The sequence below is a fragment of the Meleagris gallopavo genome, chromosome 28 (assembly GCF_905368555.1).
Source record: "Meleagris gallopavo chromosome 28, MGAL_WU_HG_1.1, whole genome shotgun sequence".
NCBI lineage: Eukaryota > Metazoa > Chordata > Aves > Galliformes > Phasianidae > Meleagris > Meleagris gallopavo.
Window position 1 is genome coordinate 4,724,377 of NC_139431.1, and position 24,872 is coordinate 4,749,248.

General features: G+C 43.1%; 2 protein-coding genes across 22 annotated transcripts; one reads left to right on the forward strand and one right to left on the reverse strand.

The window, feature by feature from the left end:
• Positions 1–118: 118 nt before the first annotated feature.
• NFYA (nuclear transcription factor Y subunit alpha) lies at positions 119–14,602 on the forward strand. Of its 21 annotated transcripts, none has more exons than XM_085210233.1 (10): positions 119–278; positions 2,790–2,910; positions 4,450–4,536; positions 6,797–6,943; positions 8,113–8,244; positions 8,858–8,963; positions 9,400–9,566; positions 10,363–10,536; positions 10,898–10,999; positions 11,828–14,602. In XM_085210233.1, the coding sequence occupies exons 2-10, from the start codon at positions 2,836–2,838 to the stop codon at positions 11,879–11,881; spliced, it is 1,044 nt and encodes a 347-aa protein (XP_085066359.1). In that variant the 5' UTR covers positions 119–278; positions 2,790–2,835; the 3' UTR covers positions 11,882–14,602. The 21 variants fall into 21 exon arrangements, with proteins under 21 accessions (XP_085066359.1, XP_085066365.1, XP_085066361.1 ...); XM_085210239.1 differs by having other exon boundaries at positions 9,418–9,566; XM_085210235.1 differs by having other exon boundaries at positions 4,450–4,533.
• Positions 14,603–18,111: 3,509 nt separating this feature from the next.
• On the reverse strand, positions 18,112–24,831 carry LOC100540438 (uncharacterized). Its single transcript, XM_019623289.2, has 8 exons — positions 24,174–24,831; positions 23,292–23,645; positions 22,219–22,539; positions 21,764–21,847; positions 21,132–21,186; positions 20,384–20,484; positions 20,091–20,143; positions 18,112–19,482 (listed from the first exon to the last, which is right to left on the reverse strand). The coding sequence occupies exons 1-8, from the start codon at positions 24,241–24,243 to the stop codon at positions 19,195–19,197; spliced, it is 1,326 nt and encodes a 441-aa protein (XP_019478834.2). The 5' UTR covers positions 24,244–24,831; the 3' UTR covers positions 18,112–19,194.
• Between the last annotated feature and the right edge of the window lie 41 nt (positions 24,832–24,872).

Sequence of the window (24,872 nt, forward strand, 5' to 3'; positions counted from 1 at the left end):
GCTAGACGCGCGCGTTCCTTAAGGCGCAGGCGCAGTCGCCTCAGCCGGGCAGGCCGCGGGTGGGCGGTGCCTGGCGCCGAGGGCCGCAACGAGGCAGGCGGGGACTTCCGGAGCGAGAGCCGCCGTGCGCACGCGCCGCCTGAGCCCGCCCACTCTCCTGTCTTTGTTCGGGGTTGGGCGCCATTTTGCGCGGCGGCTGAGTGGAGGCGCTGATTGGGTTTCGGGGGCCGGTAGCGGAGCCAATCAGCGCGGGACCCGAACCGGGGGAGCGAGGCACGGTGAGTGCGAGCAGCCAATATGGAGCCCCCGAGCGCCGGCCCCAGCGCCGGGATTGGCGGGGCCGAGTGACCAGTCAGGAGGCCGATCGCAGGGCCGGGGCCGGCCGGCCGCAGCCCGGGGAGCTGAGGGGATGGGGAGCCGAAGGGCCGGGGGACGGCGGCAGTGGCCGCCGCCTCGAGCGGAGAGAGGGCCGGGGGCGAGCGGGCCGCGAGAGGAGAGAAGCTTCGGAGGGGCGCTGGGAAGCGCGAGGCCGAGGGCGGCAGCGATGGACGGGAAGCTGCGCAGGCCCGAACTCGGCGGGGACGCGGCGCTGCCGGTGCGGGGCTGCGAGGACGGCGGCCGGCAGCGCCCCGCCCTCGAGCGGGGGGAGCGGGGCGGGCGAGCGAGCGAGCAAGCGAACCTCTTGCCGCCTCCCCGCCGCCCCGCTGACAGATGGGCCGCGGGCAGCGCTGCTGCTCCTCCTCCTCCCCCCCTCCTCCGCCGCCGCCCCCCCGCCGGCCTCGGGCAGCGGGGCCACAACGCACCTGGACGCCAAATGGCGGCGGCCTCGCGCCGCTGTGCTGCACTTTGAGCGCCGCTGAGGCCGCTGCTGGAGCGCCGTTCCTCGCCGAGCTCCCCCGACACGTGGCCGGGTGATGTCGGTGCGTCCCGCCTGGGGCTCCGTGCTCTGCCTGTGCCCCGAGGGCTGGCTGCCCCAGGGAGCTGCCGGCTCGGGTTGAACGTCGGCGTGCAGCGCGCTTTAAAATGGTGCTTTGGTGCTAAGTGGTTCTTGGTGCAGGTAATTGGCTGAGGGAACAGTTGCTGTAGGTTCAGTATGCTCGTATATGTGTGCACACGTGCCTGGAGGCATTCACGGTCAGGCTGGATGTGGCTCTGGGCGGTCTGGTGGTTGGTGACCCTGCACATAGCAGGGAGTTGAAACTTGATGATCATTGTGGTCCTTTTCAACTCAGCCCTATAGTGATTCTATACATGAGTGCACGTTAACACAGAGCTCTTAAATCATTTTCAGTACAGGCAGTTGCTGAGCAGGAGCTGATAAGTGAGATCAGCTGTGGGAGGAGCACCTACTGAAGGTGAAGGCTGAGCTTTAAAATTCAGTTTTGATATAGTAACACTGGTGCTGTTTTGTTTCAATGAAGGAACTGAAGTAATCCCTTGGAGGGCTGTGATCCTGCACATGTGGAACTTCAGCTCACAGCCACAGCCTGTGCACCTGAATTTGGACTGCAGTGCTGTCGTATGTTACAGAGACAGGGCTGACACAAGGGAGCTGAGAGAAAGCAATTTTAAATACAAGTATCCTTTAATTTCTGATTTGGTGTTAAGAAAGCCTGAAGTCTTCTTGCAAATAGAACTTAGTGGTGTCCTGTGCTTGTTACTGAGCAGCTTCCCTGCTGAATGAGCTGCTTCCTGGTAGGCCCACAGGCAGCGAGGGCAGAAATTAAATACGTTGTGCAGAATTCAAATGGAAACTTTGATAGGCAGCGTCATCTGCAGGAAAAAAAAAAAAGCATCTTTTCTTCTGGAAGGCAGTGAGGAGCTACTGCTAAATGAGGCACAGATGGAGCTTATATTGCATCAGAGTGCAGGGCCTTCCTTTGCTGTGACTCAGGTTACCGTTGTGATCTCCAGGGTTAGTATCATTGCATCAAAATTCTGAACCAAAGTCCCAGTCCTTACATTATTATGGCTGGGTATCAAGTCTCTTGTAATAAGACTTGCTTGTGGTCCATCTTGGTGCACAGTGATGTTAATGCTAAAAGAAGTTAGCGATAAATGTGATAAATAATTGTGTGTTTTCTTAGCTTACAGGGATAAGGTGATGTAGGGAGAGCTGTTGGATAAATGACACTGAAGCAGAAAGGATGTTGTAAAGTGAAAGGGCAGGAAGTTTGAGCAGTGTTACAGCCGTAAGCACAGCAACTCTTCCAGGTAGTGGAAATTGGGACTACAGTCTGTATATGTTTTTTCTTGAAAATTGTTGCTTTTCTTTTTGTTGCTGTTTTAGACTTGGAAGATGAAAGTTATGTGCTGCCTTTTCACGGGGTAAATCGGATATCTCATTAAAAGTAAGAGTAAGAATTCCTTTGTGGATGATGTGAGGGAAGAGGAGGTAATGGAACAAAGTATTTTCTTTGAATAGCATGTTCTTCATATGTCTAGGCAAGGGTCCAAGAAATGAGATCTGCTGTCTTTTCAAAATATATGTAAGGAAGGAGTAGAGATAAGGAGGGACTGTTGTGTAGTTGGGGAAGGAGAGACTGTTTCACCTGGTTTTAAGTCTCAATGTCTAGTTCAGTTTTACACCCAAACCTTGTTTTCTGTTCTAAAGGGAGGTAACATTATGAAAGAGGAAGGTCTGCAGTTAAACCATGGCCGTTAGTCCGAGTGTGCACAAGGCACCACCTCCATATTAGCGGGTGCTTTGCTGTTCAGCTGCTGTAGGATACAACCACCTTCAAACTTTGGGACAATAATCACACGTTTTTTTTCTCTTGTCTTGCCAGTTATACAGACTGTGCTGTGCCTTGGTCAGCGTTGAACTGAAGCGCCATGGAGCAGTACACAGCCAACAGTAACAGTTCCACGGAGCAGATCGTTGTGCAGGCGGGGCAGATTCAGCAGCAGGTATGGGGAGTTGCAGTGGGTGAGCTGGTGTTGGTGGCTTACAGACCTTCACCTTGCACAGAACCAGCGAGATGCTTTGTGATCCCCTGAGTTTACCTGAGCTCTGTTACTACAGCTGTGGTGTCATCTTGTTGAAATCACAGTAAATAGGTTTATAAAAAATACCTTTATTAATGGAATACTAGTTTTAATTCCAGTGGAATAGGGAGTTTACAGTCTGGTGGTGATTTGAGGAAACTAACATCCTCTTGAAATGGAGGAAACAATACAAAGGAAATATGTATTGAAATCCTTTAGGTTTTTACCTCAGATGCATCAAAATGAGTGGGGGGGAAAAAAAAAAAAACAACAAACCAAGCAACCATGTAACTTTGGTTGAGTTCATCCATTCCAGAAAAAAGATTCTAGTTTATGGATTAGAACATGCAGGCTCTTGGGCTGGTTTTGATTTGGTTTTAAGATTGTAGGTTTTCAGTGTTAAGTTTCAGCCACTCACATTGAGTAATGCACTTACAGGGGAGCTGTGCTGCTGCTGAACTACTTTGGTTGCGTCTTTGTTCAAGGCAAGAAGTGTGTCTTAGTTTGTCATGTGCAGGATTGAGATGCTGGATTATGTTTTCAATGGGACACTGCTGTGCCATCAGCCTGCTGGAGTGCTTGATGGCTGGGAGCAGCTCCTTCCACTGAATTGAGTTGAGTTTGATTTTTTTTTTCAGTAAGAATAAGATTGGAATTGGAGTTAGAAGATGACAAATTAAGAATTATCAAAAATACCTGATTCCAGCAGGTAACCAAAGGTGTATTTGATTTGATTGGTATCTTCTAAGTAATAGAGGTAAAAACATTCACTGACCTCTTCCATTTTTAGTACATGCTCTCAAACACAGTGATTTGCTGCACATGAAATGTTCTTCTAAGTGATTTTTTCTTTTGAAGAAGCCAGTTGTACAGCTTTCAGGAGAGAGACTGTCCTTTCGTCTCTCAAAATGCTAACACAGTTAACATTGATTATTTTGAGACTCTTACTAAGGAGGCTAAAGATAGATGAGGCTTTTAGATTTAACTGCTCTTGCAACATCTCGAGATCATCCTTCAAGGTCAGTGGTGGGAAGACGCTGATGCAGGGATGACACAGATGAACTCTTAGTCTGCTGTGCTGCTCTTCTGTGCAGAAAGGAATGTATGGCCTTTATTGTAGCTAACAAATCATAATTTTGGAAGCCTTTCACAAGAAGTTTGAGTAGTGAAAGGAAACATTTAGCAGATAGGCAGCAGCCTAAAGCAGCGAAGCAGAGATTTTAATTTCTGTAAAATGACCTCTCACATTCTTTGTAACTGACTTGTTTGGAATGTTGAAGCTTACCAGTATGATGCACAGGTTTGCCAGTATTCTGTTCTTAGATTTGTTAAATCATGTTCCATATGTTCCAAGAGCAGCATATATGAATTTTAAAATTCATCCTCTTCAGCAAAGTGTGGTTGTCTCTTGTGTGAGCTGTGCATTTCCGTGTTTCAAGCTCTTCCTGTTCCTGTTCCCAGCAGCAGGGTGGTGTCACTGCTGTCCAGCTGCAGACTGAGGCCCAGGTGGCATCCGCCTCAGGCCAGCAAGTCCAGACCCTCCAGGTAGTGGTGACCTCTCTAATTGTGTTTGTGAGCACTGCATGACTCTCCCCATCGCCACATATCTAATGCTGTGTTTTTTACAGGATTTGAAATAGGGACAGGAGCAGTGTTGGCCGACACTGTGTGCTTTATGTGAGGTTCCCATGAAGAGAGAGAGGTTATAGCTTTTCATTGGATCACAGGTGTATTCATGAACTCCAGCTGTTGTAATTCAGAAAGCAAGTAGTGGATGAAATGGGAGTCAAAAGGGAAGAAGCACACCAAGATAATGAAGTCAAGACACACAACTTAAAAGAAACAAAGCTTAAAGATTTTCTGTACTTCCAAGATTACATTTCTGATACTCACTGTGAGTAGTTTTGCAGGTTTTTTTCCTACATGAAAGAGAGACACAGAGGTAGGGGGTGACCCACCAGCATGAAGAGAGAAAGTTTTTTTTTTATCTGAAATTGGAAAAGCTACCTGGGAACAGTATTAGCTCCTGCAGGACTGAGATAGCTCATTTCTTGCCTGTATATATACATTGCAGGGAGGCTCAAATGTGTGTTGCCTAACAGCACACACAACAGAAATTGGAAAGAAACACGTGGTCATTTCAAGCCTTGATTTACTTCAGTGTGAAGTACTCTGGGCCGTGCAAATACATTTGTCATCTCATCAGCTCATGTAGGAAATTTGTGAAGGAGCTGATGAGCCCTGGGCAGCTGTAGCAGTTTAGCAGTGCATTGCTCACTTAGTAGTTTGGTTTTGCTTCAGGTCTGAATGGTCTTGCCAGGTGTCAAGTTGAACACAGCATTTTTTATGTTTGGAGTTCAAGTATGAAAAGCTGGCTGACTTGAATTGCTTGGATCACTGTGACCTCCTACTTCTCCCTACTTTCTTTTCTTTTCTTTTTTTTTTTTTTCCTTTGCTTGCCTTAATGCATTAACAAGAATCCTGGAATGTACATTTTACTTTCTGCCTGTTGGATGTAGTACTGCTGCCTGTGCTTCTCTGGCTGACATGAGCATGCTTTTATCTCTGGTAACTCAAAACACACACTGCCCATTTTGTCAGTGACTTCTGTGTGATAGCTACAAGGTTGAGGAATGAATGGATCAATGTGGCAAGGGGATCAGGTGACCCCTAGAGCTACTGTGTTCTATTTAAGGTGTTGATCCCTGGGATACAACTGTGGTTGAGTCTGTTTGTGTGTTAACATGTAGTTCGCTAGGGTATTTGAACTATGTAAAGGGAAGTTGTTGGGTTTTTTAAGTGAAATGTGATGAAAATCTGTGCTGATGCTTAGTCTGGTGTTCTACAGTGAAAGTGCTTGAAGAGTGAATGTTTGGTGCTGCGTAGTCTTGAATTTTACTGCTAGAAAACCCATGAACACTGATTTTTTTTTTTTTTTGTCACGTTGATCTGGTTTGTAAACAACTGAGAGCATGCTTAGGAGTAATTACCCAGCTCAAAAGACTCATCTCACGTTCCAGCGGAGGTGTGGCTTTCTGTAGTCTTCTCAAAGACACATTTGGGAGAGTTTGGGGACTTAGAAGGTAATAAAGTTTAAATGGGGAGTTTCTCTCCTTGCTTTTTCTTCATCAGGCTTTTTCCTAGTGACGGATTGCAGTGACCTTTATGTGCAATTTTGAAATCTGCTATAAGTTTTTGTCCAAGAAATGTCTGCAGCTCATTTGCTGTCACTCCTCCTTACTGAGCTGCATTTTGTGCTGTTACATTAATAACTTCACTTAATAGCTGTGAAAAAATTCTCTGAGAATATCACATGCTGTATATTGGTTAGGAAATGGAAATGCTGTAAGCATGTAATTGGAGAGAGCGAAGCTGCTGCAGAATCTCTCTGCCAGAATGGCTTACTTTGAGCTTTTTCTCATTAGAAGCCTCAGTAAAAGATTAGTAGTGATGTAGTTAATGAAGTTTCTTTTACTACACTTTGCTCTTGGGCTGTGCGTGAACATAGTTATAGTGCCTAGAAAACTTATCCAGCTTTTATGCTTTATTGGTTAGAGTGCAGCAGGAAAAGATAATTTACAAAATTCAGCTGAGCAGCATGGAGAGAGTTGCAGAAACTAAAGGTATTTGATACTGGTTATGAGCCCAGCACTGTGACTCTTGCTGTACCTGAAGTGACTCAGTTCTCTGGCTGGTCATTGCATTAAGATAGGTAAGCAGTTAGCCACGTGTGGTGTCCACTTCAGTTCCTGGTTTCACACCACCAGACTTTTTCATTGTTCTGTTTGTTTTTCCTCCTGTTCCTCAGGTCCAGGGGCAGCCGTTAATGGTGCAGGTGAGCGGAGGGCAGCTGATCACATCGACTGGCCAGCCCATCATGGTGCAGGCTGTGCCTGGGGGCCAGGGCCAGACAATCATGCAAGTGCCTGTTTCTGGAACACAAGGACTGCAGCAGGTGAGATAACCTTGATTTCATTAGAGATTAATTGCAGAGAATGAACTGCTGTGTTCCTGCCTTGTCAGATAGAGCGTCTTCGCCTCAGCGCTGTTAGAACGGCCTGGGCAGTGATGGCTGTGGATCTGCCACAGTGAACTGTGTGGATCTAAAATATACTTCACATCGGGCTGTGGTATTTTAAGGGGTAGTGAACTTCCAAGTTCATAGAATATACTTGAATTCTTTAAAAAAAGAAATCTTGAAAATAATTCTTGTGCTTGAGTTCATCTTACATGTGATGGCAGAAGGTGGATTTCAACATCTCCGCTGCAAATAAAGTAATATTGTGGAAGGATATGTGATGATTTTATTGGAAGCGATTGCTTTGAATTATTTAAAAGACAGTTTTTAAATTTCAGCAGGCGCTCAAAGCGTTTTCCTCAGAAATAAGGGAAGAACTGCTGAGAGCAGCCTGTTGGAAGTGTAGTGATTAGAGAATGAGATTTGGGAATGAAGTTCTGCACAGCCCAGGAAGGCATGTGGTGGTGGTGGTGTCTTGAGAGGTTTATTTAGTTACTGAATTCAAACTCCTTGGCTGAAAGACAATATTTTTTGTCTTAGGTTCTTTATGCTGAGGTTGTTGAGGAAGGTCTGTAACTGGGTTCTAAAGCAGAAGCTGCAAACCATATCCCAGTTTCTTTTTTTAATCTCAAAAAAATGTTCCGAATTGGTGGAAAGATTTCACAAAGCTGATGACATTTTTGTGTCCTGAGTACTTCTGTATGCTGGATGATTAATGCTCTGCAGATATCTTAAATCTTACTCCTCATTTCTTTCACCTGAGTAGTATTCCTAGTTCTGTGTGAATTTATTTCTTCTGATTGTTTTACTGTGTAAGCAGTGGAGATCTGGTAGAACATGACGACACTGGCATGTTCCATGTTACATTTCCTCTATTCTGTACGTTCCTGACTGTTGTTCTATCGGTGACTGCTGCGTCACGAGGAAGAGTAATTTAAAACTCTTCACTATAAAATAGAAAAAGAGAAGTATCAGTGGGTTTTTTTTTGTTTTTGTTTTTTTCTTTGCAGCAATGAATCATCCTCAGATGATCTGGTAATGCTGAGGCCAAGGAGGGAGAAATAAGAGGCATAGTTAATGTTCCTTTCTGACTCTTTCTTCCACAGATTCAGTTGGTCCAGCCAGGTCAGATTCAGATTCAAGGTGGGCAGGCTGTACAGGTACAGGGGCAGCAGGGCCAGACCCAGCAGATCATTATACAGCAGCCACAGACTGCAGTTACTGCTGGCCAGACACAGGTAACTGCACCAGCATGAAAGGGTTTTCTTGAGAGGAACAGGAAGAGAAACTTGGCAAATGACTTAAGATACGGTTAAGTAAAAAGGGAAAAAAATATTAATGTGGAGGAGAACTTGAGAATAAAATTAATATCGTTGTAGTGTTTCATATGTAACCCTGGGACAGCATAAATAGACTGCATGTTCTTATCCATCGTGTTTCTGTATATTGGTTCATGGCTGTTTTTGTCTATCTGTTGCAATTTGAAAACATAAGTACTGCTAATGTCATCCTTGCGCCATTTCGTGCAGTAGTCCAGTCATACCTGGGTTTTCTGCTGTTTTTTTGTTGTTGTTGTTAGGACCAGAATTTAATGCACTGATAGAGATAGGAAATTGGAACTTGTTTCTCTGAATGTTAAATACTACAGTATTAGAGAGAGTTTATTATACGTGCTTCAGGTGCTTTACCTTCAGTTCAGTTGGTTTGTACTCCATTCTATTTCTTTATGCTAGTAATAAAGCAAAAGAAATACATGCCTGAAATGCTGTAAGCACTGTGTATTAATTCAGGAGCTGTGAAATTTGAGAAAGAAGCAGTTTTTGAAGTTCCTTTGTTCTCTGTTTTGTTTAGACTCAGCAACAAATAGCAGTTCAAGGACAACAAGTAGCACAAACGGCTGAAGGGCAGACCATAGTCTATCAGCCCGTTAACGCTGATGGAACCATTCTCCAACAAGGTATGAGCAAAAAATTGGGACTTCACAAAGTCCATTTTATAGGTTTTCATTGCCTTGTAATGGCTGTCAGTGCAAACTGTGAGTTGCAGTGCTGTGACTGTTGTGATGTGATGGCACAGCAAATGGAAGAAGAGATGTTTGTATCCTTACACAGGAAAACTGAAAAATGCTTTTTTTTTCTATGGTAAGAACTGTTAGAATAGGAATGCTTGTTTCCTTCTGCACTTTCAAATACCTGCTCTCTTACCTGAGGCTGGGATTACAGTGCAGGCACAAAAAATACGAAGTATGTTTTAGTTGATACCTTGTAATGCATTTCTAAATCTTACGGAAGGGTGAATGAGTGAAAAGCAGAAGTGGGACTAATGGTGTTCCCTTCTTTCTGTGTGCGTGTTTTTGTTTGTTTTGTTTTCTTTTGTGTTTTATTTTCTTAAAGTTACAGTCCCTGTTACAGGCATGATCACCATTCCAGCAGCCAGTTTGGCTGGAGCACAAATTGTGCAAGCAGGAGCCAACACCAATACCACCAGCAGCGGACAAGGGACTGTTACAGTGACACTGCCAGTTGCTGGAAATGTTGTCAATTCAGGTGGAATGGTTATGGTACGTGTTTAACTCTGTTTAACTTGAAGGTAGAGCTGTAAGGTGTCAGTGCTGAAGTTGTTGTCTGAGATCCGTGTCAGCTTAATGTGGTCAGTCTTCTCAGCAGCTAACAGGAGTTGGAAGTTCAAGGGATGAAAGCTTTCGATTTTAATGGCCACTGTCCTGTTGTGATCTGTGTACTCTCTATTTGCTTTCAGCTACAGCAGATTGAGTTAAAAATCTAGGAGCTGAAATTCAAAATAAGCTGTTAGTTGATAAGCAGACATTTTAAAAGATTGAACCGACTACTGCATTTCTTGAGGATTCCTTAGTATTTGCTTTTCTGATTCTTAGGATTTTTTTCTGCCAGTTCTTATGTCTTTGTAGTTTGATGCCTTTCAACTTGAACTTTATTGTTCGTCTCCACTAGATGTCAGCAGCTCTATGAGTAATAATTGCTTAAGAAATGCTCTGAAATTATCATATAAATTAAGTAAGTCATAGCCTAAAAGAAGGGGAAGTGATGGTCATGTCCTGCATGCAAATTAGACAAGATGCAATAACATAGTCATAGAATTGTGTATTGTATTGAAATTTTAACCATTATCACAAGGAAAGGAAGTACAAATGGTGTGTCATTGATTTATTTAAATTTGTCCTGCAGTTTGAGAACAACTTTATTACTCCTTTCATTTTAATTGGTGCATTAACTGAAGGAAAAACAAGCCCATTCCATCGCAAACACTTCAAAAAGTGTATTTCTGCATTCCCTTTTCATTCTAAACTAACAGTTCTGAAACCATTCTTCTCTGTACAGATGGTACCTGGAGCGGGATCAGTACCAGCTATCCAGCGAATACCTTTGCCTGGAGCAGAGATGCTTGAAGAAGAGCCCCTCTATGTAAATGCTAAGCAGTATCATCGAATCCTGAAGAGGAGGCAGGCACGTGCAAAGCTTGAAGCAGAGGGGAAAATTCCTAAAGAAAGAAGGGTGAGAATGTAACACCGATCCAATACAGGGCTGCTGCATGAGAAAGGCACAGAAAATCATCTCTGAAAGAACAATGATGATTGGAGTCTTAGTATTTTTTCCTTTTTTTTTCTTGTTCATAAACTACTTCTGAGTAATCTCTAAGTCCCTTGGTGGTAGTAAGTCCTTCCTTTCCATATGTTCAATAGCTCATCTAATGTCTCTCCTTCAAACAGGTCTTTACCATAAACATTTTATCTCAGGGGTGGGGGAAAGAACGGAGCCCGCATCGGGTTTTTCTGCCGAGTTCTCAATTACTGTAAGTACTGAGCTAAGGAGGAATAGGCTGCTCTCATTGCTCTTCTCTTCCGTGTTGTGACAGAAATACTTGCATGAATCTCGGCATCGTCACGCCATGGCCAGGAAGCGAGGAGAAGGTGGACGTTTCTTCTCACCGAAGGAAAAAGACAGTCCCCATATGCAGGTAAGTAGAATTTTGTCTATTCTTTGAGCAGCTCACGCTTTGAGTTCTCCAGGTTACATTGTAGAAGAGTGTTGCTGCTGTTTTCTGTTTTTTTGGGGTAGGCTACTGACCTTTGTCTCTCCCTGCCTTTAGGTTTTTGTTTCAAGCTTTGTAAAGAAATCCTCCCTTTTACTCTCTTCACTTTGTTTAGAGAGCAAGCACTTATTTACCTTGAGTAATTAATTAATAGTAATGTTGATAGAAATGTATTCAGTTTGTTTTACAAATAGAGAATGCCTGTGTTTATTGTTCTAAAAAATACAATCTGTGCAGCTGTTGTGATTGCATACCAGAAGTTTCCTTAGTAGGATGTGTATTAAGGGACATGCTTTGTCTCGCACGTGTTGGAAAATTCAAAAATGTTTGTCTGATTCTTAGTTGTCTACTTAGATATGTAAATAAAATGCAAGAAAGGTTTCAAAGAAGGGAATATCATAGGGTAGAAGTAGCAAATTCTGTTGTTGACCAGTACTTTAAAGTAGTCCCATGACTTTAGTGGAATAATATTTCTCATTCTAAAGTGGAATCCTTTTCAAATACTAGACCTAGACCTTCCATTAATAGGTCTTCCCAAATACCAGACACAATATGTTGCTAGGAATTATTAATATATGTGTATCACAGTTATCTTACAGTGGCTTGTAAAACCCAGTAGAAATGTGATATGTTTGAAGATTGTGGGCAGAGGGGGGAACAGGAGTATCTTCTCTTGATAAAGGCAGTTGTGAGTGACTCTCTGTTATGGAAAATTTTTGAAATTACAATATGACATTTATTTTGCATCTCTAGGATCCATCTCAGACCAATGAAGAAGCAATGACACAGATGATCAGAGTCTCCTAATCACTGCTAACATAAAAATGTAACTGAATTCCTGTCCCTTCTGCAAGTCTGTCTTACCTTACCAGTGTATCAAGCAAGTCTTTCAATGGGACAATCACCACATCACAGCCTATCCTTTTCTACAAACAAACACCACTTTTTCAGTGTGTGGTAAAGATTTTAACTGCAGTTGACTCAACTTATAGAAACTTAATGACTGTCTTGGTATACTCTTCTGATTCAGTGCAGGGATTTCAGTCTGACAGCTCATGGTTTTTTTTTTTTTTTTTTTTTTTTTCCCCTCTCCTTTCTAACATCTCTTGCATTAAGATTGGCCATGGTGAGTGTACCACTGACTGACCAGCAATAACTGGCATGCTGAAGGAGGGCCAGGAAAGGAAAGACTTCTTGGAGTTACGACCCTTCTGCGCAGCGACATAATCCAGTTTATAGCAACCAGCACTGATGTGGCTATACCACAGTACTTCGTTTTCCCAGTAGAGAATTGTTAGTTACATCCACTATTTACATCTTTGGATTTACTGTCTACTGAACTGTTCTCTGCTGTTGCATTTGCACTTGCAAAACTGACAGAAACTGAAGGGGGTTCTCTTAAGCTCCACTCTGTAAAATATGTAAACAGCAAACTCTTCTCTGGGAAAAGTTCAGCCATCAAGTCAAAGTGATCAAAATAGTTCAAGATTATTACAGGACTTGATTTACTGCGTATCTCTTCCAAGAAGTAAGAGTGGAGAGGGTTATTGATGTGAGGATAAGGATTTAGTAAATACAATTTGTTGGTGTTTTTTGGTATGTTTATTGCCAGCAGTTAATGCTTTGGAAGAAGAGTGGATGCCAATATTAAAGTATTGAAGCTTCCAAGTGAGTCTCTTCCAAAGGATTATTTTTAAAATCTTTATTTCTAACCTAACCAGTCTGATGTGTAGTTCTCCAAAAGAAATACAATCTGCAATGTCTGAGTGATAACTTGACCATCTTTTTGACAGTATTTCTCGATGTGTGTCGTAAATCAGTTCCACGGTTCTCATTCTACATAGAGTGAGGAACTGTTTTATGATGGTGGAAGCACAGGGCCACTCAACCAGGTGCATACTGATGTTTTTGAAGGACTGTTAAATGAAGGCATGTACTGGTTAACTGTTCAGGCTTCTTACAGACTATCCACTTAAAAAAGAAGAGTTTTTAAAATATGGCACTCAAGAAGTAGCTGCATTTAAAAAATGATAATAACAAGGTAGTGGATTTTTCATTACTACAACTGGTTTCTGGCTGCATACCTTAACAACACAACTTTTTGTTGTTCATTACGGATTTTTAAGCTTGTCCCATTTTTACTGATGTGAAATGTGATGGAATCTGTAATTCATAAACAAGCAACTTGTGAAACAGAGTGCCTGCCTAGGTACTAACACAAGTGTTCAGATCAGCCACCTGCAAAGACACATAGCCGGTATAAGTACAAAGAGGAGGAGCAGATCTGGCATTCACAGTAAGGCAGCTGGATTTTCTGAATGAAGTTCAGTTTATTCTCTTCTGAACTTCTAGCTCTGTATTCTTACCCTTACACAGCTGACGCGGTGAGCTGAAGCAAAGCTGACAAACAGTTCTGCAAGGCAGGCCTGCAGCCACAGAAAAAGGTAAAAGCCAAGTTCCAAATAGATCTTTGGATTTCAGTTGTCAGAAATTATATTAATAATCTAGTATTCTGCTCACAAATTTTACATGAGGGTTTTTTCTAGCTATTCAAAAGGCATTGATGGCATTTTTGGTGCCTTTGGTTGCTTCTGCCTTAAAATACTTGGCCAGTTAGAGCGTGGTGCTGCTTTTTTTTTTTTTTTTTTTTTTTTTTTTTTTCAGTCAGTAGCTATAAAATCCTCACCTGGCATTTCTCGTGAGGTCACCCATTTCAGGAAACCCATAGCTCTTGTTTAGTGAAGGAATAACAAAACCTTTTCCTTAGTTGAATTTGCCGCACTATTGTAAATACTTTTTTAAGCATCTGTACATTTTGTCAATAGGATATTCGCGTGCTGGAGGAATATTTCTGTGCTGGAGTAAGACTGCCTCCATAACATTTCTGCTCTTCAACTGACAGCTAATCTCTGTCTCAGAGAACCCCCTCAGTTGGAAGTTATGGAAGCAGAGGCTGTTGCTCTGACATAGGTTTTTGTTTATTTCTTTTAAACTAGTAATTCTTGTTTTTCTTAAAGAAGTTGTAAACTTCTTCTGAACGACTAGAACTTTTTTTCCCCAATGAGCCCTTCATATATAGGTTCTCTGATCTATTGTTGTAGAACGTGTACTAAGGCCTTTGGATTCGTGTTACTTAGGAAGCTTTACTGTTATTACTTCAAATAAGAGTGTGAAAACCTGAGTGCAGCTGTTACGTTTTTCACCTGCATTGGGTTATTTGTGTTGGCCTCTAAAAGCAGCATTTGCTTGGTGGAAGGTGACACGTGGAGGATGGTCCTGGAGTGATGCTGGAGTGCTTCAAGGCTTTGCATGTTAAAAATGGGAGGGAAGAAAAAAAATTCTTTGTGACTGGATGTGTGGGGTGGGGGGGGTACTGAAATTTGCATCATGTAAGGCAAAGTTTGTATATAGTTAAAAAGTTTATAATTTTTTTTATATAATGCATTTTTTCAAGTGTATTTTGGTCTTTAATAGATGCAATTGTAAGTACTGTGTACACTATCCAGCTAATAAAAATTTATAAACTAAGCAGCGGCTTTGGCTCTGCTTTTAAGTCCTCCTTTCAGTCAGAGGAAGAAAACCTCTTCCCCATCTGCCCTTGTTGTGCCTGAGGGAACCGCTGGTGCAGGCCAGGTGCTTGCGAGCGCTGGAAGCCGATTGGCTGAGAGAAGCTGTGGCGTCTGGCCACGCGTGCTTATTGGTGGGTGCTGGAGTGGGACGCCTCTAATTGGCTAGTGGTGGCCTGCTAGTTTCCCGCCCGGCAGGGGGCAGTGCCCTAAGATGGCGGCTGAGGGGCTGCAGGGTGCTTTGGGGGGGGGAGGGCGTAGCTCGGCTCAGAGGCTGAGGGAGGTGCTGTCGCCCCCCTGGAGTTGGAAATGGCCTCAGCTGCGGGAGGGAAGGAGGGAAGGAAGGCTGTTCTCACCGGGTCAGTGTTCCTTTTGTGCGTCCTTTTGAGTGTGGAGGAGCTGTTGGGGGAATCTCTGGGCTGTGGTTAAAGGAGGTGCATAGTGATTAGCATGGTAGGTTTTTGTTTCAGACAATAATTATTTGGGGAAATATGCCCAGAAGTCACGCTGTCTCTTTTCCCTTGCCAATCCAGCTCCTGGATACCCATTGGCATAATGCTCCACGTGCCTGAGGGCCATCTCTTGTGTGCATGCTGCAGGAGTCATTGCACGCCTTGGGTAATTATCCCTGAGAAGTCTTCCAGGAGAGTCAAATGATGACACAGAAACAGCCCTGGAGCACAGGGAGTGCCCTATGAATGCGGTGCTGGAATCTGCTGAGGGTGTGTAAGCATAAATAGGACACTACCTTCACATTACCCAACTGCTGTGCTTCCCTCCTTTGTATTGCTGGTTATCTTCCAGAAGGGTGGTATATTCTTGTCCCCAAACTCCCTAGTATCATGTCATTATCTTTATTTGCTCAAATATGACAGAATGGAGACTGTTAGAGCTTATTTTTGTGTTTTGGTACAAAAGGAAGTTTTCCTCTTAAGAGGATTGGGCAGGCTTTGAAAGGTTTTAGAAATGCTCAGCTTCCATGTCTGCCTGCTAATCCCTCTCAAGTGTGCTGTTCCTTCCACGCATGCTGCTCAGGATCTCTCAGCAGTATTGTAACTTTAGCAATGATAACATAAATACTTTTATCAGGACTGCTGTTAGGCTGTCTTTTTGTATGGTATCAAGTAGTTGTATGTTACTGCATTGCTCTACGTTCTTGTGTATGTTTATTGTTTGCAAAGCTCCTTGGATTAATAGCTGCCATATATATATATACATACCAAAATATATAAACCAAAATACTGTGTTAAGCCTATTCATTTGTTCCTGCGTTCTTGGGATATGCTTTATTTTAGAAGGGATACACTAAACTTTGCAGGTACTTGTGGCCACACAATGAGTTCTTGAAATAACTGGAATCACTACAGTTCTTGGGGCTTGGTTCTGCCCTCGCTGGTGCAAAAGCAGCTCCTTTGCTAGCAGAGGTGTTGAGCTTGCATGAGTGTCACCTGCTGCCAACAAACAGAACAAGAACAAAAAGGGCAGCTTTACTCCAAGCGCTGTTGTGTTTCTTTCCCCTGCACGGGACACCTTAAAGTGCTTTCCACGTGAACCTATGGGTGTCATTTTTATGCTATCTGTAGAAAAGCTTGGAAATACTGGCTGAAAGCTCTAAGTGAAAACAGATGAGTTCTACTACTACCAGTCCTGATAGAGCACAGTCATGCTGCCTGTGTTCAGTGCCCAAATTAGGGGGACGGTGTAGATGAGGTAGGCTAGGAGTGCCTCCAGCAGGCAGTTCTGAGCATCCAGTTAGGTACTGCTGTTGGGGGTTATCTTCTGAAAAAAATATTTTTCTCTCTGCACCAGGCTTCAAGCTTGGACACTGGTACGTGCTGCAGTCCCGCAGGCTGGCAGTCAGTGTGGGTCCTGACAGATGCTGGCCTGCTCCTTGACACAGTGTTGCTGGCAGCTCTGAGATGGTCATGAAATGCAGAAATGCTACAAGTGTGATTGTGGGCAAATAGAGCAGAATAAATCCTCAAGGACATCACAGCTGAGGAGTCATGAATGCAGAAGAGCATGAAGGGCAGTGGCCCAGGGGAATAAGCAGGCATCATAGGCCTGAAGGGAATGCCCACAGCACATAATAGGTTATCTGATTACAAAGCCACTCAGATATTGATTTTCACAGCTTTTTGCTTTATTCTTAATTTGAAATTCTTTTCAGTTCCCTAACGAGAGCAGGACCAGACTAATTTAAAGTAACCCCTCGCTTTGGAGAGAAGTTCCTGTGTCTGCTAATCTTGGGCTAGTCACGGTTGCCAGGATCTTGTCCTTTATTGCTTAGCTTTCTGTTCTGGTAATCAATATTCTGAGTTGCTGGGAACATGAGAGAAGTAAGGCAGGAAGTTGAGGACAATTGAACAGATATTCTAAAGTGAACAGAATGGATAAAATGTGAAGTGGACACGGTTGGTAAGTGTTGAGTTTTCTCTGTTCCTTGGTTCCTCATGCAGTAACACCTTGCCGATTCTTTGTATTTCAAGGAGCTAGAGACAAACATTTGTTCCAAAAATATTCTCATGCCTCAGTGATTTCCAGAGGAAAAGGGAAGGTATGGATGAGCCAACTGTATTTCATCCAACAGGAGACTCCTTGATCTAGTATTGCTCCCAAGCAGTATCATCCAAAATTAAGTTTACTTTGCCGCTTTCTTTTTTGAGGGTCTTTCAAGACATGGAGCAGCACTGGGTGGTTTGCATAGTAGCTAATGAAACATTATCCTTTTCATCTCTGTCGTTTGCTCAGATCTCAATGGCTTTTTTTGCATGCCCAATTTGCAAAGCTGCTGCTGGAAGTTCCCAGGATGGCATAGTACTGTGATGATTGTGGTAGAATCTCTGGAGTGTAATTCACAGTTTATTATGTGATTGTTCTGTTCTTATAGTCCACTTAAGGCCAGAGTGCTTTGCAGTGAGCAGACAGGCTGCTCAGCCATGGGTCATTTGGATATACTTGTACTGCCTGCTAGAGATGCAGACAGCCCTCTGAGTGCCTTTGCTCCGAGGCTGGCGGTTATTTATCTGCATTTTGTGAGAGGACTGATGCAATCTAAGTGCTAAACTGGCCCTACAAACCCCCTCAGCTTCATCATGTGATAGTAGATTATCTTCAGCTTTGTTGAGAAAAGGAAGCGTGTACCAGAAAGCCTTTCTATTGTGACTTAGTTATTTCCATTACATTACTTTTAAGACCTTTTACTCTGTGTGCCACTGCAGCTAGATGAGAAATTTGGACATACAAAGTTTAGTTGCTTTCAGAGAATCAAACCGGTTAAATAAGAAGTAGAATTTGTGTATTGATGCTTGTTATGGCAATTACTCATCTTTCCAGGTGTGCATAGTTTCAGACCTTAATGGCATGGCTGCACGCAAATACATTTGTTGTTTGAAAAGTGACATGAGCCTCAGTCATTAATTCTTTCCAGTGTGAGCCAGTGCAGCTCTTTAGGAATCAACCCCTCCCCCCCAATATAGTTAGCACTTATTTTAATGTTTTTTTTTCTGGTTCTGTTTTCAGAGAATTTGCAATAGAGAGACAAAATCATCTCAGCTTTAACATTATAGACCCTGATATCCTGTAGCCATATCAGACCTGGAAGAGAAGTTCCATCTTCTCTCCCCTCTCCTCTCCTCTCCCCACGTCTCCTCAGAAATGGAAAAGAACCCGCAGGCGAAGTGGAGTTTCTGTGCAGGTGATATGATTAATTGATGACTGTGCCTTTTCACGTTCCTTTTCTTCTAGTTGTAGTATAAAAAAAAACAAAACCCATTTCTGTATCATGTTCAGCAGCTGTGGATCCAACTCAGAGAGTAAAGGTGAGAATCTTAGTCAGCTTTATTTTAGGAGTTATCCGTAATTCCTAGGAGTGTTTGTGTTTATCACCACGATAACAGGATTCGGTAGTTTGATCAGAATGAGTGAAATTTATAACAGAGCCAAGACAGAGTTATACTGTAGCGTGGGTGTGGCACTAATAAACAAGCAGGAAAGGCAAGGAAGCCCAAAGTTATACATACAGTCTGAATTCTGCAACTTTATGTTCAGACTGAAGACATTTTATGTGGACAAATACTATTCAGCAAAGCCCTGGTTTGGTGAAACACTGAGAGCATTACTTGTCTCTCTGAACTACACAAAACAACTCTGTGCTAAAATTCACCAGGTACTTTACCACTGTGCTGTTTTGGTCCTAATCAGTGGGCAGTAATTAACATTTCACGTGCAGATATTTAAGTGAGTTAGAAGTCCAAACGGAAGTGCTGTGCTCCCATATCTCTCTCCCATTGCTGGCTGTGGCACTGGATCTGCTGCTATCGCAGACAGCCTGTTTCCTGAAGTTGGGCTTATAGTTGCTCACATGCCACAGCCTTTCACAGTGTTTGTTCATGATAGCTGAGTTGTGCTGCTATGCTGTTAGGAAAGTTTGGTTGTTTTTCAGGGAAGATTTGTGCATCCATGTGTCTCATCCTTTCAGCAATCCTGTGTGTACACATCTCCAGCAATTGGTTACAAGCGGGTTGTTTCTGAGCTCAGTTCAGCAGCGTTCCATCAATAAGCTGAAGGCTTTGTGCTGCTTTCTTTCAGTGGACCTGTTATTCTCTCTTCAATTTCAGATTGTGGAGTTGTGTCCTTGAAGATAAGGGTAGCATATTCCACAGGCCCTGAGGGATGTGAGCTCTCTGGTGGTTCCTGAAGGAAGAAAACTTTTGGTGAAGGCTGTATGTTGACATACATAACATCTTCAGGTTTGGGTTGAGGTTGGTGCCTTATTGCAGCATATATTGTACTCTCATTGTGGTCCCCATCTGACATTTTACTTGATTTTTCTCTTCCTTCCTTTAAAAACATACAGAACGAGAAGTTAAAAAGAAATGCAGCACTTTTTTGATTCTGAATATTAGTCTCAGTTCGATTACGATTACAAACACTTTCTCCACTTATTATGAAACTGAGGAGGAGGAGAGAGGATGCAGAGAAAAAGGGAAAATTCTTGTACACAAAACTCTCCTTTCCAATCCTGAATCCTGGGCAGAAAGGCTCAGCAAGAGATAACACACTCAGTATTTTGAGAGATTACAAAGTTTTCCTTTGATGAGAAGCTTTGGTGATATTACTGAAGCTCCAAGGACAGTGAACTTTCACAATTACCTATTTGTTATTGAATTTATTTTCTGAGTACTGTAAACAAAAACAGGGATTATGACTTGCTCAGGTTACTGGGGCCATGTCTGCTTTGCACCCAGATGTGATCACAAACACAGACAACTTCAGACTGCTGGCTTGGCTGGATGGAACACATTCTCACTGTAGGATGAGTGGCGGTGTGTGCTTTGTGACCCCCTTGTGTGAGCGCAGTGGCTGAGTGGTGAGCGCAGAGCCAGCATTGCTGCATAGCAGAGATCAAACAGAGCACCAAGAATGAGGGATTTCAGATGATCTCTTACCTGTAGCACTCCCTTTCTGAAAGCAGGATGTCTGTCAAAGTCCATCTCTTTTCCTGCCACAAAGAACAGAATCTCTCTTGAGTGTAAAACCACACACCTATTTTTTCATTAAAAAAAGACTGCTTCCACTCTCCCTTCCCTGAAGTGTAGAGCACATGCTGTGTATCACTCTCAGCTCAGTTGCACTTCCTTCCTGAACAATGATACCTCTGAATAAACCATCCTTATCTTCAGGGTGCTGGGAAACCGGGCTGCAGGGGCAGGAAAAAGACAAGAGGATTAGAGAGCTTTACCTGCCCTTTTCTTCCCCATGTAGCTGATGATGAGTGTAACAGTAGCGATCAGGGCAGCTGTAGTCAGTAAGGAAATCAGCACCACGACAGCATAAGGAGTCCTGTAAAGGAAAACATGGTGTCTCCATCACAATTTACAGCACCACAGGTGACTACGCCAGTTTGGGAGGAGGTTTTGTGTGTCTGAAATTAAGTTCAGCAACTATTAACCCTGTTGTCTCTCAACAAATGTGATTCTGTGAGGTCAGTACTGATGTACACAGAGGACCCATCCCAGCTGTATTTTCTCTGGTTCTTTACAAGCCTGGGGCACATTCAGGAGCTTGAAATCTCTTCCTGCACTCAATTACAGTGCTGCTTAGAGTTCAAAGGCATCCCTTATCGGGATGCAGGAGCCCTTCTCATGGTCTGCCTTTGATCAGGATCATTATGGGTTGCTCTGAGGCTGGTGTGCTTGTACAAGAGCAGAATCATTGTAACATTGCACGGGTTGTATAGTTGTCCCTTTATAAAGGTTGAAAGGAATAACACTGAAACTGAGCATCTTCAGTAGAGTCCTCACCTAGAGCTCCTGAAACGGGTAGGAGACTTGTGTGGCTTTCATAGGGCTTGAGCAGGTTGACCCAAACTCCGCAGGGAGAAGCCTGTGTGTGTGTGCACGTTTCAGCTGTTTATCACAGCACTGTTCAAATCCTGCAGTGCAGCCAGAATGCTATGATTAGAGCCTGGGTGTCTTTGTTTTTTTTACCTCTGGTCCTTTCTGCTGTTGTCTGTGGGGCTGGCATCCATATTCCATTTTTCCCCTTGGAAAAAAAAGCAGAAGTGAATGATTTTCCCACACTGATGCATCCCTGATGACTTTCTGTCATGCTAACATGCTCGAGAGATACTGCTTGTTTGTTAACCATGAAATTGTGGAATGCACAAGAATATCCATCCTGTGCTATTCATCAGCAAAAGAAAGCTTATTAATGCAGCTGAGTCGTGGGAATCATCCAGTTACAGGATCATCCATTTTCTCAGGAAAGAGCTGGGATTTTGTGTAGGCTGTTGGCTAGTAGCACTAGTGTACTATCAGCAGTGTATGTACATGAAAGCACCAGGTATAGGGTCAGCCAGAGAGCCAGTAGCAAATAGCTATGGGGACAGGAACAGACATCTTGTGATTCCAGTTTTCTTTCCTTCAGGTTAATTTTCTTTCCTTCAGTTTATAGTCCTCTGGTGTTTTTTCACTGTTGCAAAATAGGTAAGCCACGAAAATCCATGTCATTTTAGAGAGCAGCCTGAAAGCTGAGTTGCATTTGAACGCTGCTAGAAAGAAAGTTTCTTAGAAGACAAATCTTGACATCTTTTTCTTAAAAAAGGGATCTCGTTATTTGCCTCCCCTCCTGCGTTTTTCAGTCAGGTCAGAAAGATCAGATTGTTTCCACTCAGTGTGTTCTGTTTTGCTGCTTTCTGCACTGGCTGAAAGCAGAAGGGAAGTATTAAATTCAAAAGTTTATTAACAGACAGTGATGAAGAGGTGAACTCAGGTAGAAATTCATGGAAACATTCAGATCTCTTGGAGTCTGTTCCATCTGCTGATGCAAATGTGAAATGTCATCAGTCAAGGAAGCCAAGTCAGACTGCCCTCCTCCCAAGAACTGGCAGCAATTTATACCATTAGTATGTGTCAGAAAATCTGTTTTAAAAAGGAAATTCAGGAGTTATCTGTGTCTCAGGAAATTTCAGGGCTCAGAAGAGAACTCTTTAACACTGACCTGTAATCTTTCTTGTCAAGTATTAAGAAATTGCTGACTTTTAGAAGACCATCATTAATTCTTTGATTAACTCACCCAAAACTTTCAGCACAATCCTCCTCAGTAGTTTGTTTCTCCCCTGGACATGGCTCGCAAGACGATACTCTCCTGAGTCATTAAGTTCTAGCTTTTTCAGCCACATTCTAATCATTTTCCATGAGAAGTCATTCATCATTTCAGTCCTCCCTGCTTTAACAATACTTTGATCAGCGTTACCTCTGATAACAGGCTGACAAGTAATTTGGGACACCATTTTGCACCAAATAAAATGCTGAAGTTCTCCGATGTTGATTGTCACAGAATAGGAGCAGTGGAGGAACAGAGATTTCCCTTTTTTGGCAAATACTGTTACAGGTTCTAAAGAAAATAAAGCGGTGATTCATTAGAAGGATAAAAGACAAGAAAGAACAGTCCCTGTGGTAGTGTGTGTATCACCCAGTAAAGGAGCAGAGGCCAACAACAGCACAAAGAGAACTTGCAGAAGAGGTGGGAGCCTGTATCAGGTACTGTGTCACATTCTGGGGCTGTCAGTGCTGTCACATTGCCCAGGTGCTGTGACAAGGAGCCACCTCAGCATATTTCTAATGCCTAATATCTGTCTTCAAGAGGGTGGTGCTCCCTCTCATGAGTCTTCTTGAGTTATCAGAGCCTTTCTGCACGAAAGGTTTCTATGACTGGAAAACACTTGGAACAAAATGGAAAATTTTCTGCAAAAGAAAGTTGTATTCTTTTAGTTTTCATCAGCTTGTCTGAAATATTTCCATCCCAAATCCATTTGGTTTTGATTAGTACAATCCCACGAAATTGTATTTATGGTTTTTCGTGGTGATTTTTAAAATAATGCTTTCTTTCCCTTTGGAACTTCTTCATATGGAAAAAAAAATCATTTATTGGCCATTTCTGCTTCTAGATACCTACAGATGCATGTTGTGATTTTATATGGAACTTTAGAATGTAGTTTTATCCTGTCCTTGATAACCTTCCGGGGAAATTATGATGTCTAGGTATACTACATTTAGCTATGAAACAAAAAAAAATGGAAATGACACAACATTCTTGATTTATTTTGGTTGTTTCCCACCCAGTGTGCTGTTGACCACATAGCTCACCCTTAGGTGAAACCACCATCTGTATTCTTTGCAGCAAAACTTGCTTCATTTCAACCCAAACTCCACACTGATATGTGCCAGAATCCTCTTTTCGAAGTGCTGTCATGATTACAGAAAACCAGCCGCCTCCAGAGTCTCTCAGCTCAGCTGGATGGTACAGTGCACGGTTAGGACCAATCCTTTCTTCTGAAGGGAAGCTCAAGGATAAGTCTGGACAGTATTTTTCTGATTGTTCCTTGCACCAGAATTTCTTCTCATGTGAGTGCTTGTGCACGTCATATGAGCAGTTAGCTCTGAAGGACTCTCCTTGTACTTGGAGAAACACTTGTGTGTCCTCTCCTGCCATGTGTGATCCTTTGAAAGGAAGAAGAAAATTGATGCCAGAAGTAATCACAGCTTCCTGTGCCACTTTTTCTTGCATCACACTCCTGATACCTCTGGGACTGTGAGAAGAGTTATCTGTCTCTGCAGGTTTGCATAAAGAAACATCCATACCCAGCCTTGGTGCCACTACCCTTTTTCCATTGTTATTCACATTGTTCCTCTCTGTGGACTCAGTATTCACAGGCTGTAAGAAAGCAAACAGCAGCTAGCCTGTCTCACATTGCTCACAATACCTCATCCATCATGTTTCAGGAGAAAATAACAAACACAGATTTCCCTCCCCATATGCTGGGTGATTTCAGACTGAGAAAACCTAAGCTTATGTAAATAAAATAAACACATTTCAGGCTGAACATCTCCTCTTGTTGACATCTGGCAATCCTATTCTTTGCCTGGCCATAAATTGCCTGAATAAAAAGTGTTCAAGCAAATAACAGCGCGCAGTGTGTACAGCAGCACTGAGAGCACCCTGCTCCTCAGAGTGATTCAAAGCCTTACCTGGTAGCACCAGCAGGAGCAGCAGGGCTGGAAAACTTCCCATCCTGCAGTAGAAAGTGATATATGGCATAGAGAGGAGAATGTATCTTAGAGCTTCGTTACCACAGAGGAATTCTCTGATACAGAGGAAGCTAAACTTGCTTTGTCATTTACAGTTTCTGCTGCTTAGAGTGATTATGACAGTTTGGAGTCGCTAAGAACATCTATTAACCACAAACTGTCTTGGGTGGGAAGACTGCTTCATGTTTACTGGCTGCTTTTTTGCTTTAAATATTTGGCTGTGTAGATAGCTATATTTAGCAATCAGACTGTGGGGCTGGAAAAGAAATAGGCATTTCAGACTCTGGTGCCACCTTGGCAGTGCAGCTTTCAGTAGGATAAGTTAATCCTTCCTGCCAGTTTTGTGCTTGTGTGCAACTTCCATATTCTTGTTCAGAAGTGTCCAACATCACAGGTGGTGAGTGGCCCTGCATGAGGTGTCAGGGTTGCCTCCTGGTCAGTGCTACAGTTCCCTTGCTTTATAGCCCGTGCCTATGCTAGCCACTTCAGAGTCGTGAGGGAATACCAAAATTAAATGAAATTAGTTTAGAGCACAGCTGTGCATTGCCTTGTCTGGATTAGGGATCTCAGCTACTGTTACTACAATGTGCTAAATGGAGCTGGCTGGATGCACCCACCTGCCCAGCCAGCTTGGAGTAC

Coding starts and splice junctions, on each gene's coding strand:
- NFYA (XM_085210233.1), top strand. CDS start 2,836: ATGGAGCAGTACACAGCCAACAGTAACAGTTCCACGGAGCAGATCGTT. Junction 8,245..8,857: donor TTACTGCTGGCCAGACACAG/GTAACTGCACCA, acceptor TGTTTTGTTTAG/ACTCAGCAACAAATAGCAGT. Junction 11,000..11,827: donor AAGACAGTCCCCATATGCAG/GTAAGTAGAATT, acceptor TTGCATCTCTAG/GATCCATCTCAGACCAATGA.
- LOC100540438 (XM_019623289.2), bottom strand. CDS start 24,243: ATGCCATATATCACTTTCTACTGCAGGATGGGAAGTTTTCCAGCCCTG. Junction 23,646..24,173: donor GCTCCTGCTGGTGCTACCAG/GTAAGGCTTTGA, acceptor TTCCTTTCAAAG/GATCACACATGGCAGGAGAG. Junction 21,187..21,763: donor TGAAAAACGCAGGAGGGGAG/GCAAATAACGAG, acceptor TTTTTTTCCAAG/GGGAAAAATGGAATATGGAT.